We start from the raw sequence: 15515 nt of genomic DNA, 5'->3' as shown, positions 1-15515 counted from the left end.
TTTTTCTTTATACTTCAAATGCATTTAAATTCTTTAATCAGTTGGAAATATGGTAGACTACTTTCATTCCCATTACAGACCTCAAATTCATTCCTTTTCCATTGTAGTTTTTCTTGTTTGCCAAGCCAATTGAATGTTCCCACTCTACTATTCATAACCCAACACTGAAATACGCTCTTATGAAGGATATGCTTCTTGCAAAACTTTGAATGTATATGTAGGAACAGGACTCTGATTTATGGACGGCTCTTTAGCTTTACTTTAATTTTCCTTTTATTTTCATTGACAGTAAAATTTTCTGGAGAGTACAATCAAGATAAGTGTATCCATAGAAATAACATTAATAGAAGCTTGGTCATAAACGAGAACAGTCATAACACCAACGTCCCTTACCAAGGCATTCCACACAGAGACATAACAGCACAATAAATAAAGAATTTGCCGTTTGTCACGCAATAACTAAAACAGAATTGCAGTAAAAAACTGTAATTTTATAAATGTTTCTATACTAAAAATAAAAGCAAAAATATGAGATCATGCTCTAGAGACAAAAGCTAAGAGTGAAGAGTTATAGCAAAAAAACATTGCAAAAAATAAAAATGTTCAAGTATTGTTAGAGGAGAGGGGAAGATTTGAATGGAAGAGTTTCAGAATAAATCAGCTATATTTACTACCCTAAGAAGTATACCAACATAATTGTCTTTGTCCATGAATACTTTATGCTGTTAAAATACACACTGTTATCCATTTAAAGGACAAGATTCTATTTCCTTGGGACACCTCTCATATTACAAGGATGGAATAAAATTCATTGTTTATCTTGATTATAAGTAGATGATAATACTTTAGAAGTATTTTTAAGAACAGGCCAGTGTGATGCCCTGCAATAGTAGGAGCCTGGGAGTTAAAAACTGATTCTACTCCTATTTCTTTAAATCATTGTCTGTGAAAGATACTTCCTAGTCCTGAAATAAAATTTCACTTCATGTTTCAATTTTACTGTAAGAATTGAACTATTAGAACTAGCAGAGAGCAGTAAAAACAATAATAACAATAATAAAATAAACAGTTTACTGATGCTTACTTTAAAAAAAAAAGGTAATGAAAAAAGATGGATCACTTAATGGAACTAAGAATTGAATAATGCTTTAGTGGGGTTATTCCTACAGGATAACAATTTCTTCCCCAACATAACTAGTCTAAGCAGTGCGTTTATTCTTTGTGGTTGAATATTATATCAGATTTAAACAGTGGCTAGTTTCTACATGATTAGGAAAGACATGTTTGTCATGGGAGTAAAAAAATAAAATTTGTCTGTTAAATTACACATAAATATAAGGTACAAATGTATTTTTAAAATACAGATTAAAATAATCACACTTGCATTGTGTACATACGAAAATACAGTATTTAATATTCAATATACACAGACACATTTATGATAAATGCAACTATTTGGCAATGCCAGTTCTTTCAGGGTTTTTGCTGTCTCCTATTTCCATAAACCTGGAAACAAAAATGCTCTGCCAACATTTCCTAGCTCTGGCGGACATCCTGAAGCAGTTTGTTAATCTCAGCCACTAGCTCACTGGCATCCATGAGTTCATGTTTGCCATCATTGAGGTGGTTAAGCACATTGTCAAAATCATCCTCTTCGTAATTCTCAGGGATCTCCTCCATAGCCGGCAGCCATTTTGAAGAAGGCTGCACACTGGAGTGAGTTCCAAGTGGGGGCCCAGAGTTGTTGGTCGGGTTTTGAAAATGCGTACTGGCTGCCCAGGCCGCCACCCCCTGTGGGTAACCCACAGTCTTGGCTGGCAAAGGTCCCTTCCGGCGTTCCAGTGAGTTGGACCGGTCCATCTCACTGCACTCAGAATAGGTGTCCAGAGAAGGGGGCAAGAGGCGCTGGAACACGCTGCTCATTTCCGAGAGCAAAGAGGACGTGCTGGTGTCCCCAGAGTCCTCCTCACTTGGGGAGTCTTTCCCAAACGTGGAAAAGCTCTTCTTCTTCTCACTAGAGTCTACAGGCTGCACGTCATCCTCAAGACTCTGATGCGGATGCTGCTGCTGGGGCTGTGCTGGGAATTCCTCCCCGGGAATGAACATGTTGCTCCTATAATCCGAGGAGGGTGAGGGCAGCGGCGGCATCCAGCACTGGTCGGAGTGTCCCAGGACCCTGCACTCTTCCGTGCACAGCCTCATAGCTGTACTCAAGAAAAGCAACAGGGATTCAGTGTTAGGCGTCGTGTGACTCAAACATAATTGAAAAAAATCGTAATTTTATTTTCTTTTTCAAATACACAATTTTAAATCATCATCATGGTACTAACCTATTACTTTATACATTAGATGGACTATAATTACGACTTTAATATGACTGCTGGTTTTATGGACCTAGTGTATGTGTGTGAAAGTCTCTTAGTCGTGTCTGACCCTTTGTGACCCCATGGACTATACAGTCCATGGAATTCTCCAGGCCAGAATACTGGAGTGGGTAGCCTTTCCTTTCTCCAGGGGATCTTCCCAACCCAGGGGTTGAACCCAGGTCTCCTGGACCTGGTATATATACTTTTTCTTGTCCATCAAATAAGAAAGGAGGATTATGACTCATGTACTTCTCAGGAATATCATCTGCTCCTCAAGCAATAAGAAAATGGATGGATAACTTATGAATGAAAATGTCTGGAAGAGAGCTAAGGTGTGAGTGATGAAATATTTGCTGAACATAAACTCTATGAAAACCCAGAGGTGTACGGTGAAATCCATAACTTTAGAATGCTACCAGATAAGCCTTGAGTAACACCTTTGAGTACCTTCTATAATGTAGTCTATCTGACTTACTTTACTTTTAGTGGAGGCACTGAGACTATAATAAATGAATAAGTAATTATACTTATCAATCTCTCATAAAAATATACTGGATTATTTACTGACTTGTTACTTAAAACAGCAGTGTATATTATCCTCAACTACCAGCCATCTGCAGTTACTCTGTTAAGAAGAAATCTTTTAGAGGTTTTAAATTCAAAAAGTTGGAAAAGTTATCAAAAGATGAAGAATATGAAAAAAAAAAGCCACTGGTTAGTTCTTCCAGATGTTATGATGCCCCATTGGAATATGAGTGGCTACACTCAGAACATAATCAGTGATATGAGAAAACCAGGAAAATGAAGAAGGGAAAAATCTCTAAATTTGGCAAATATATTAACTACATAACCACCAAGAAATGTGAAGAAGTAAAATACACTCCACAAACCATCCACCTCTTTCAGTGATCATTAGGTCCTTTCAATATCATGATTTCATTTTAGCTCAAATGACAGTATGCAGAAAATGCAAACTAATTATCTTAGATTTGAATTAAAACTGGATTGATATCAGCCATACTTATACATTCAGAGCTAATTCTGTAGATCTGGCTGCTGAAGAATGATTTCTCTTCCAAATTATTGCTAAAAAGGATGACTCTTGAACAATGCCAAATCCCCTGTCAGAGAGAAGCAAGTTGTTGAGTGTGCTTTTTGCTGTATCCCCAGCACTAGGTGAAGTGTCTGAAGTGTCTGTATAGGCTAGGCATTTGCTACATATTTTCTAATTATCAGGGAAATGCAAATCAAAACACACAATGAGAAATCACCTCCAACCTACCAGAATGACTATAATAAAACACAAACACAAAAGGATAACAAGTGAGGGGAGTGTGGAGAATTGGAACGTTTGTACACTGGTGTTAGGAATGTAAGTGGTGCAGGTACTATGGAAAATAATATGGAGGTCACTCAAAAAATTAAGAGAGAACCACCATATGACCTAGCAATCCCATCTTTTGGATTTACCCATAAGAATTGAAATCAAGATCTCAAATAGATACAGCACTCCCCCTGTTTAGGAAAGCACTACTCACAATAACCAAGATGTGAAAACAAACTAAACGTCTATCAACTGTTGAATGGATAAAGAAAGTGTAGCATATGCATACAATGGAATATTATTCAGCCTTAAACAGGAAGGAAACTCTCTAAAATGTGACAATGTGGATGAACCTTGAGGACATTAAGCTTTGTGAAATAAGCTAGTTACAGGAAGACACATACTGCATGATTCCTTGTATTTGAGGCATCTAAAATGGTCCAATTCAGAGAATCCAGGAATGAAATGGTGGTTAACAAGCATTAGGCAGACTGGGAAATTGCTAATTAACAAGCATAAATTTTAAGTTAAGCAAGATTAAGTTCAAGAGATCTGCTGTAAAACACTGTACCTACTGTTAACGATATCACACAGCTAAAGTTTGGTTAATAGAGTAGATTCCATATTAAGTGTTCTTATACAATAAAATCACTGCAGATGGTGACTGCAGCCATGAAATTAAAAGATGCTTACTCCTTGGAAGAAAAGTTATTACCAATCTAGATAGTATATTCAAAAGCAGAGACATTACTTTGCCGACTAAAGTCCATCTAGTCAAGGCTATGGTTTTTCCTGTGGTCATGTATGGATGTGAGAGTTGGACTGTGAAGAAGGCTGAGCACTGAAGAATTGATGCTTTTGAATTGTGGTGTTGGAGAAGACTCTTGAGAGTCCCTTGGACTACAAGGAGATCCAACCAGTCCATTCTGAAGGAGATCAACCCTGGGATTTCTTTGGAAGGAACGATGCGAAAGCTGAAGCTCCAGTACTTTGGCCACCTCATGCAAAGAGTTGACTCATTGGAAAAGACTCTGATGCTGGGAGGGATTGGGGGCAGGAGGAGAAGGGGACGACTGAGGATGAGATGGCTGGATGGCATCATGGACTCAATGGACGTGAGTCTGAGTGAACTCCGGGAGATGGTGATGGACAGGGAGGCCTGGCATGCTGCAATTCATGGGGTTGCAAAGAGTCAGAAACGACTGAGCGACTGAACTGAACTGAACTGATACAATAAAATTGGAGAAGGAAATGGCAACCCACTCCAGTATTCTTGCCTAGAGACTCCCAGGGACAGAGGAGCCTAGTGGGCTGCCGTCTATGGGGTCGCACAGAGCTGGACACGACTGAAGCAACTTAGCAGCAGCAGCATACAATAAAATAAAATTTTGGAAAAGACTTATGCACAAGAAAGTGAAGAGTAAATGTCGCCTTTCAGAAAAGGAGATGTAAAGGACTTTGTTCAAAGGTGTGGAAGTCCCTGCTCTTCATCATGTGCATCTCGGAGATAATTCTGTTCTTATACCTCATCCATTCTGGGTCTCAATTCTTAATAGAGAAGGAGTCAGCTGAAGAACAAAAATGAGAGTAAGAACCATGAGAAAAAATGTCTGATTGTTAGGAAGGCTAGAAATTCAAAGTACAGAAAGCGATGGATAGTGTGAATGCCAATCCCATGGGAATCACAATGGGGTGAGAGAAAGAGCAATACTGAGAATCCCTGTGTCATTTTGCTGTGAAGAAAAGTGACATTTAAATCAGCAAGAATAAAAAATATTTAGATGTGCTGACTTCAAGCATTACTATTATTGGGGGATATTTACCAACTATTGTTGTTTATCATATACGGACAAATCAAAAGATGTTGAAAGTAACTGGAATACCTCCACAGCCATGAGGTTTTCTAAGCACCGAAATAACTATCAAATGGTAATTAATTTTTCCCTTAATTCCCTGAGTCTCTGAAAGTGGAAAGGAGATCTGTCTGTATTGTCTTCCTCACATCCTTTTAGAAGGAAGAGTAACAGACCTAATGACATCTCTTCAGTTGTTTTCTGGCCCTTAATTCTGTGGGAAGGTCTTAATTGTTTGATCGAATTTGTTTTGTTTATGTTTAATGAGGGGGGAGAAAAAGAAAAATTACACAAGCTTCTAAGACTCCTGAGCATGATCAGCTTTCTAGAGAACTAAATGTAATGAAAATCACAATCAATACCATCTGAGTAATTAAAGCAACAGTTTGTATAAAAAATAAATTTGATCATAGGAATTTTTAGGCAGGGAATGCTATCTTATAACTTCACAATAAATAAATTGGGCTTTAGTTATAAAATAATAAATTAATATAAACTTTTGAAACTAAAAAATATGAAAAATTAATGAATAAAGATTAATGGGGATAATTTTTTTTTTTTCTGCTCAGTCGTGTCCGACTCTTTGCGACCCCATGGACTGTAGCCCACCAGTCTCCTCCATCCATGGGATTCTCCAGGCAAGAATACTGGAGTGGGTTGCCATTTCCTTCTCCAGGGGATCTTCCTGACCCAGGGATTGAACCCAGGTCTCCCGCATTAGAGGCAGATACTTTAACCTCTGAGCCACCAGGGAAGCCCAATGGGGATAAGGAAGGCTAAAATAATAGAGACGGAGGAACAGTGGCACAGAAGGGGCATTTCTTAATTTCATTGATATTTTCAACCTTTACCCCAAGACTCAACTGTGCAAAATCATTCTCAGTGTACATACAGCTTAGTGTCACAGATGTTCTACACCATATCCAAGAATCAGGACTTGTTGGCTAGTTGTGCAAGTGGCCAATCTTCCTTTGTTCCTTGAAAGCTCTTGTCCGGTGATTAAACTTTCTCTGAGGAGGGAAAGTCATGGGGAAACAGAAAACTCTGTTTTCCCACAGCAAGATGGTGAGTTTTCTCTCTGTACTAGACCTTATATTCAGGACAGGAAGCAGGCATTGATTATAAGCAGGTAAATATATGCCTAACTCCTATCAAGCCATTAGTCATTGAGTTATCAATCTATTAAGAGCCTGGCATATGTAAAATGGTGTTACAGCTCCTCGCCCTCAAATGGTTTCCAGTACTAGAAAAATCAAATGTGACAAATGAGGTCATAGATGTCTAAAGTGTCAAACTATATGATGCTGAGACAATATGTAAAAAAAAAAAAAAGTAGGATGTCACTTATATGCAGAATCTAAAAGCTATAACTGGTGAATATAACAAAAAAGAAACAGGCTCACAGATACAGAGAATGAACTAATGGTTACCAGTGGAGAGAGGGAAGAGAGGAGGGGCAAGATAGGGATAAGGGATTAAGAGGTACAAACTATTAGGTATATTCTAAACTATTAGCCACTATTCTATATAACTATAAGTGAAATATAACTTTAAAAAATTGTGAATCACTGTATTATATACCTATAACATATAATATTGTATAGCAACCATACTTCAATAAAAATAAAATTTAAAAAAAAGAGTAGAGGTGGATGCTGAAGCAGTTAAAGAGAAACTTGAAACAAACTTTGAAAGATGAATAGAATTTAGATAGACAAAGTAAAGACAAGCTAATTTTTCAAGCAGAAACATGAACACTAGTGAAGGATTGCTGTGTTATGTAGAAATGACCCTGCCTTTTGCAAAAGATAAAAAAAATAATAAATTTAATAAGCTAAGACTGGATTTCACTGGCCTTGAAATGTCAAGACAAACAGCTGAATTAGGTGTTGCCGGAAAACAAAAGTCAATTACTGTTTTTGAACTGCTACTGCTAAGTCACTTCAGTCGTGTCCGACTCTGTGCGACCCCATAGACGGCAGCTCACCAGGCTCCCCCATCCCTGGGATTCTTCAGGCAAGAACACTGGAGTGGGTTGCCATTTCTGAAAAAGTTGTTCAAGCTGTATGAAAGAAAGGTTTGACAAAGGAAGAAGCTATTGGAGAGTGAATATCACTTCATGTGCTGATACAGAAAAGCAACCAGAAGTAGGGTACCAGCCATGAGAATGGAGAGGACATAGAATTAAAAAGGAGTGTTTGAATTAAATAATCATAGATGTTACAATGCTAAAAAAAAAAAATGAAATGAGCTCAGTCAAGGAGTATCGCAAGGACATCCTGGCGGGAGATTTTGCAAGCATTTGTGTAGAGCTGTAATTCAAAGTTGAATGAGTAAGGAAGAAAGTATGTTGACAAACATGAGCCAACAGACAAAAATGCCTGCTGACTTTACTGTTCAGAATGCAGAGTCCTCCTGTGGGAATTATTGGAATGAATTAATAGAATGGATGACCAGAAATGACCCTGTTGGCAGGCAAAGCAATATAACATAATCTATATTTGATCACAGTCTAATGCAGAAAAAAACAGTTGGAATAAGACACTGAAATCCTAAAAATATCCATGCTTTAAAAAAATTGTGCTGATTTCCGTTAATGGCATTCAGATGTGGACTTAACATGTTTTTCTACTTGGAATATTTCCTGGGAATACAAAGTTTACAAAGCAAAACTTAAACACACTAATGTGTTGAAAGAAACTGCAAATGTGAAGAATAAACCAGAATATGGGTAATGTATCATCAGAATGAAGGTGATAATTAAGTATAGATATTTGATTATGCACATTTCTATACTAGCCAAGCATACAAAAAGCTTAAGATATTTTATGGATCATTAGTGACTTCCTGGTGCAATGTGCCTCTAGAATGCTGCTGCTACTGCTAAGTTGCTTCAGTCATGTCCGGCTCTGTGCAACCCCATAGACGGCAGCTCACCAGGCTCCCCCTCTAGAATAGTTTCTACAATACCCCACATAGAGACAAGAAGCTAATAAGGTAGAAGTGTATGTATTGTAATACAATCTATTAAAATACAGTTACATGGCCTAGCAAAAGAGCTCTCCCACCACACACCTAGATTAAGTATAATTTTGTGGAATTCCTTTTTAAAGACTTGTCTACATATTAACTGGTGTTATTAAATGGTAATATAAAAATGAGCCTCTAACTTTCAAAAGAAATGTGACTTAGGAGGAGTCTCAAGTCACTCACTAAATAAGGCTCTAGTATCTAGAGTTTATCAATATCCACCTATTATTTCCCCAATTATCCTTTATTCTTTAATTCAAGCATTAGATAACTCTCCTGCCATGAACATACCTGGCAGTGGTAACTTTGAAAATACAGGCTAGAATGAAAGAGGAGTTGTGACCTTTTTTAAAAAAAAAATTAGACCATGATTAGTTATTGAATTAGAGAATTTCAGAGTTAAAAAAGGACTTTAGGCATCATTTGGGCCCAGCAAGGTTATCCAAGCAGGGGCAGTTATATTTTTAACTATAGTGATAAATGAATTGTGTCAATGAGTCAACTTTCTACAACTGAAAAAATAACTTAGGAAATATTGGTATTATACCCATGATATGTTTCCATTTTATGAAATAATTTAAGTTGGGTAATTATATTATTGAAAATTAGGGATCAATATTCAAAATTTGAGTTCCATCAGTATTATAGAATCATAGCAATTCAGCCAACTTTTTCATTTCCTGGATAAGAATAACAAAACTGTTTCTCTATGAGCAAATTGTCTGAGGCCATATATATTCCACTAGTTTTTTCAAGAATTTCTCTTTAAATTGGTCTAGAGAATTTATGAATTTAACAAAAACAAACAAAAAACCCCCAGCATGAGTGACTGTGTATCAGCTTTCAGTGAACATTGATTATAGCCCTTAATGCCACTAGAAGTCTTTCCCATACATCATCCTGTCAGAAATGCAGTATCTGTTACAGTAATAGCATAATTAAATAAGCAGCATTCCACTGGTTCTCAGACAGGTAGTAAGACTTTAGAAGGGCAAAACAAATATGCCCCTCAAGGTATTAAAAAAACAACAACAAACTTACTTTATATTATTCTTGATAGATTTGTGTTTCTGAGTAGAGGCATGGGTTCAAATCTCACCTCTAAAATATACAAATTGCTTGATTTTGTATACTTTTTTTTTAACCTTTATAAGCTTCTGTTTTCAAAGCTTAAAAAAAAAAAAAAAAAAAGAACACTACTGTTACTACCATCACCACTAATTGCTAGAACACTACTGTTACTACCATCACCACTAATTGCTAGAACACTACTGTTACTACCATCACCACTAATTGCTATGCCAGAGTGCTGGGAGAGGGAGTGCAGGTCCTGAACTCATGAGCCCAGAGGAAGCACTGGGGCATCACTGGTAACTGTGACTGTGACTGCCTGGATTAATACTCCTGCAGCTGCTGCCACCGTTACGACTACAGTTTACGAGAGCTAGCATTTCTATTTACTGATTTCCACTGAGTTTCGGTGGCTCTCTGAAGCTCCCTGAAGTCTATTTCCTAAACTATCTTATTTATCTGTATTTAGGAAACAGTTGTTCATGGACTCACACAGGTAATACAGTTTTGTTCTCCTTTTCTTTCATTTATCACTTCATTTATTCATTTATCAAGTGGCAGTTATTTGATCAACATTCAGTGGAATTTAGAAATATAAGTAGCCAAAGGAATAGGTTCTGAAGGGTTGATTTAATATTATAGTCTTTAGTAACAGGGTTGCTACAGTGAGGCAGTCAGTATTTACTCAGCTGGATCTGAGAGTTTCTACTGTAGGATTAGAGAGGAGGGACTCTACGGAAAACGTGGCTCACAACTTAATAGGGTCTCCTCCATCTAGCTGTGTACGTATAAATTCCCCTCTTGGACTCTGGCCCCTCCTTCATTACAGTGGAGACATAAAATGAAAGGTGGCAAAAAATATTCCATGCTTGCCAGCTACAAAGATGCATTCTTTTGCCTATTTTTAGTGATTGAAGTATACCATTCCCTAGAGTATTTTCATCTCTGATTATGTGAGTTGGTTCCCATCACAGGAAATGTGTCCTCCAAATTATAGTCCTGCTTACCACTAGGCACCAAAACAGGCTGTCTGAATAAAAAACAACCACCCAGTAATTTGACAGAATTGCTCAAGAGTGCCCTATGGCAGTAGTGGATGAGGGAGAAAGAGGAGGGAAGTGGTGTGGGTTTTTTTATCCTCCTCTCCCCACTCCTTCCTTCTTGTCCTCTTAAGCTTTCCTGTTTATTCCCTTTCTCTACCAACTGCTTACTATGAATTTTAATTAAACAATATAAAATTGTTTCAATTTATGTTCATTACTGATAGTGTGCATATAGCTACTTTAGTACAAAGAAAAAATAAAAGCATGGGAGAAACCACTCACTCCCACTGGGGCAGTAGACCTGAAAATAAGGATTTATCTATCACCACACTCTTACCTGCTGGAATTCTCCCATCTGTAAGAAACAGATCACTGAATCCTTCACCCAGCAGCCTGTCTATTGGAGAATCTCGCCCCAGATCATAATCACTGTCTCCTGCTTCACTGTCACCACGGCCGCTGTCTTTCAGGCTAAATTTGTCCATGTCTTGAAGGGCATATCTAGAAAGAGAAGTCAGGGAAAGCATAGATTTTACTCTTCAGCATTAGGTTATTGGAGATATAATAGGTAACAGGAGGGTCATTCATACCTATAGCTCCTGGAATATTTGTTTCCTCTAAAACTTGGCCTTGGCTGATACTGTCCCTGGTGAAGCATTGAAAGAAGCTGGGAGACCTGCTGGAAACCAAACAGACTGTATTGATTCCTGGACACAAATCCCCCAATACTCAAAAGCTTTAAGCAAGCAACTACAGTTACTACTCACTACTTCATCCTAATTAATTGAACACATTATCTTCATTTTAAAGACCTACACATGCTAGACTCTGATAGACCATGCAACCAGCCACCAAACAGAAATGAAATAAGTCCCAGAGAGATTTAGATGTTATCATACAGCTGACATTTTCTTTTTGAAAGGGGATTCCTTTATTTAAACAATGACTGATTACTTTTATTTTATTGTTCAGGTTAAAGTGATCAGTTATAAAAATACATGGGAAATGCTGTAAAAATATATGGGAAATGCTGTAAAACACATGTAGTCAAAATAATGTCAGAAAAATTTCAAAAGTTGAACAAATACACATGCACTGGGATGGGATTCTGGAAGCCTCCATTTTTAAATTTTTCTTAAGAGACCATAACTATGAGAATTAGAGCAAGCCCCTTTGTTTCTGGCTTGAAATATCATAGTCTGAGGATAAGGGGACTCTAATTAGATAGTCCTTTGCTAGCTTCACATTTACTTTTCGACATTACACATAGTACATGCAAGCAGATTCTTTATGAAAAACTTCAGACCAGCATGCTGAGGTGTGTATATTTGCTTTATCTACATAATGTAACGTGCGTCCTATTTAATTTCCATTTTGTTAGTACTGTTACTTAGTAATGGAAACATTTAAGAACTAAGGCATAGACAAACTTCTGACCACTAACAACTGAGTGTGCCAGTGAATAGGTGCAGGGTGTGATCTTACCTCAACAGCAGGGGTGGCATGGGTGAGTTCTAATGAGAAATTCTCTGGCACGTGGTTTGATGAGATGGTCACCAAACTGTTGAGGGACTGGTGACTGTTGTGACTCTGCCGGCTGCCCATTTGCCCTCTTTCTAAGGTGGGAGATGAAGACGGAGATGACCTGTGATGAGATCTGATGGGCAGGGTGCCGTTAACGGTAGGCACCAATGTGATGTCCCCTTTGTGGATCTGCCTGGAGGGTCTTTTGGGGTGATGCTGGTATGTCGATTCTGCTACCCTGCAGTTGTAGGATCTAGTGTCTTTTTTTTCTCGGTTACACCTAGTTGCAAACAGCACCATAATAACCAACAACACTGCACAAATTGCTCCTAAGGAAATGATTATAATCATGGAGACATCCAAGGGTGCCTGGCTTACTGAGGTCATTGCTGTACTTGTCACTGACTCTGCATATTCAAAGATCACACACTTCAGAAGGACTTTGGTATGCAGCTGAGGATTGCCTTTGTCCTGGATGACAACTGAGAGCTCCCATTCTGTGTAGGGAACAGATTCCATGCTTACGTTGGTATGGATGTCACATGATCGTGGATCAATTACAAAGATATTCTCCTCATTACCTGCTACTATGGAGCAGCTGAGTTCTGCATTCACACCAGAGTCTCTGTCAATTGCCCTAATTCTTGTGACATGAAAGCCGCTTTCAGCCCCTTTGGGGATGGAGATTTCTGCCGTGTTATTGCGCAGTGCAGGCCCTATAACCACAGGGACATTGTCATTTTCATCAATGATGGTGAGCACAACAGTGGTATTGCTTACAAGTTGCTTTGGACTTCCACCATCTCTTGCTTCGACCACAAAAGTGATCTGACTCACCTCCTCATGGTCAAATATTCTGAGGGCATAGATGGCTCCATTAGATGGGTCAATGGTTACATATGTAGTTATGGAACTTCCCAGGATAAAACTCTCCAAAATGGTATACGTCACTTGCCCATTTTCTCCAAGATCAGGATCTGTGGCTGTAACGGTGGTGATATACGCCCCGGGTGAGTTATTCTCTGAGATTGCAAATTCATATCGACTTCTCTGGAAGTGGGGTGGATTGTCATTTATATCATTGATTTGAACAGTAAAATGTTTTACTGTAGAGAGACTGGGTGTCCCCTTGTCCTCAGCAATTACAGTCAAACTGTATTCAGATCTCTTTTCTCTATCCAGCGTGGCATTCGTCAAGATTAAATAATTGTTTTCATAAGTCTTCTGAAGTTTAAAGTGACCATGTCCATGAAGCTTACAAACTATTTCTCCATTCAGCCCAGAATCCTTGTCCTGAACCCTGACCAAGGCAACAAATGTGTCAATAGGATCCCCTTCAAAAATATAAGAAATTTCTTCTTTTCCAGGGGACATGAGGTTTATGCTAATTTCAGGTTTATTGTCATTAACATCCACAACCTTAATTATAATTTTGCAATGTGCTGGGATTGAATTTGGACCCAAATCTTGAGCCTGAACATCAATCTCATAGGATTTGGTGATTTCATAATCCACCTGCTTGAAAAGAGTCAAATGTCCTCTTTCTGAATCAATCTTAAAAGTCTCTATAATTTTGGGAGACACATGACTGCTGAAGGAATAGACAATTTTCCCATTAGCGCCCTCATCTGGATCCGTGGCATTCAGATCAAGGAGCAAAGTGCCAACAGGGGAGTTTTCTAAGAGTTGTATTATATAAGACTGCTGCTCAAAAGCAGGGCTGTTGTCATTAGAGTCTGAAATACTGATTTTTAGTATGGATGAGCCAGACCTCTGAGGCACCCCCATGTCGGAGGCGGTGAGCTGAAGCTCATAGCTTGACTTCAGTTCCCGATCCAGCTCTCTGACCACTATGAGTTCTGCATACTTCGCTCCATCAGTCCTGGTTCGAACCTCGATATTAAAAAAATCATTGGCAGAAAGAGAATACGTATGGAGGGAATTTTCCCCAACATCTGGATCAAATGCACTGTCTAGAGGGATACGGGTCCCCACTGCCGCGCTTTCTGAAATCTCAATAGGTATGAGAGATCTTGAAAACTGGGGCGAATTGTCATTAATATCCAGCACTTCAACTTCAATATGGAAAAGCTGCAGATGCTCAGTGGGCAGAGTGATCACATCAAACTCTATGGAACAGTTCAAGTTTTTCTGGCATAGTTGCTCGCGGTCAATTTTTGATCCTATGCTGATTTCCCCGTTATCCTCGTTGACCACGAGTAGAGGATAATTTCCCCGTTGCATGGCTCGGAAGCGAACAGTAGAAGGATTAGGTAGCTTAACTAACACATCAGCCACATCCTCTGATAGTCTTGCAATTACCGATCCAACCCTCTGCTCCTCATAAATCCTGTATTTCAAATTCTTGCCCAGCACATCCAAGTTGAAAGACACCACCAAGAGTGCAAAAACAAACGTAAAGTGCATTTTAGCATTCATTTGGTACATCGGTCAGTTTATGAGATTCCGCTCACAGAGCAAGTTAAAACAGAAAACCAATCCCCTCAACTTCCTTTGGCAACTTAAAGCTAAGCTATATTTGGTACCGGAAACTTGAAAGCGTCTCTTAATAACACAGCACAGCAATTAACAGCTCGCAAACTTTTGCTTTATACACACCGTGTCACGCCTTCCAGATATTACCGGCATGGAGTCCAGCCCTTGCATTTGTTTGGCCGTTCGTCCTCTTGGCAGGCAAAGAAGAGTGTCACCTCCGCGGTTTCCCCCTTGTGTAGTCGGAATCCATCTATTGCAGGGTGCCGGCGGAGTCCGCAATGGATCTTTCCCGAGTGATTCTCTCTCCCTTTCTCTGCTCGGCTGCAGACTAAACGCCCGTGATTGCTGACTCCAGTCTAAAATCTGTACAACTTCACTTCAACTCAGACAAAGCTCTCTGGCCCGGCGTGTGTTGAATCGCTTCCAGCCAATCAGCGTCCTTCCAAATCAAAAGCTGATGGAGTCCCCAAAGCGAGGGCTGGGCAGACTGACGAGGAGGGTGGGAGAAGGAGAGAGACGGGGAGGGCTGGGGGGCGGGGGCTGGGGGCGCGGGAGAGAGCGAGCCTGGGAGAGCAGGGCCGGTGGGGGCTGGGGGAGCAGGATGCGGGAGGCTCCGTGACTGCTCCTGCCTTCCTCCACCCCTCTCCCTTCCTCCTCGGCATCTACTGCATTCACTTTCTCTGAGCGTGCCACGACAAAGGAGAGACAAATTACAGAAGAAAAACTTTAAATCAACTTCTGGTCGCCTTTATTTATTTGGTATTTTAAATTGCCCTGGTTTTCTTAATTGCCCTTTCTTCTTCCGCAA

The 15515-nt window shown here is 39.3% G+C and overlaps 1 protein-coding gene across 2 annotated transcripts; it reads right to left on the bottom strand.

Annotated features, from left to right (window-relative positions):
• Nucleotides 1–255: 255 nt before the first annotated feature.
• PCDH18 (protocadherin 18) lies at nucleotides 256–15150 on the bottom strand. 2 transcript variants are annotated; one of them, XM_069558599.1, is made up of 4 exons: nucleotides 12173–15150; nucleotides 11278–11366; nucleotides 11025–11188; nucleotides 256–2204 (listed from the first exon to the last, which is right to left on the bottom strand). In XM_069558599.1, the coding sequence occupies exons 1-4, from the start codon at nucleotides 14657–14659 to the stop codon at nucleotides 1537–1539; spliced, it is 3408 nt and encodes a 1135-aa protein (XP_069414700.1). In that variant the 5' UTR covers nucleotides 14660–15150; the 3' UTR covers nucleotides 256–1536. The 2 variants fall into 2 exon arrangements, with proteins under 2 accessions (XP_069414700.1, XP_069414701.1); XM_069558600.1 differs by having other exon boundaries at nucleotides 11278–11363.
• Nucleotides 15151–15515: the final 365 nt, after the last annotated feature.

Source organism: Ovis canadensis, chromosome 17 (genome assembly GCF_042477335.2).
Source record: "Ovis canadensis isolate MfBH-ARS-UI-01 breed Bighorn chromosome 17, ARS-UI_OviCan_v2, whole genome shotgun sequence".
In the NCBI taxonomy this organism is placed as follows: Eukaryota; Metazoa; Chordata; class Mammalia; order Artiodactyla; family Bovidae; genus Ovis; species Ovis canadensis.
Note: the sequence above shows the minus strand (reverse complement) of the source record. Positions and strands in the feature narration are given on the sequence as shown.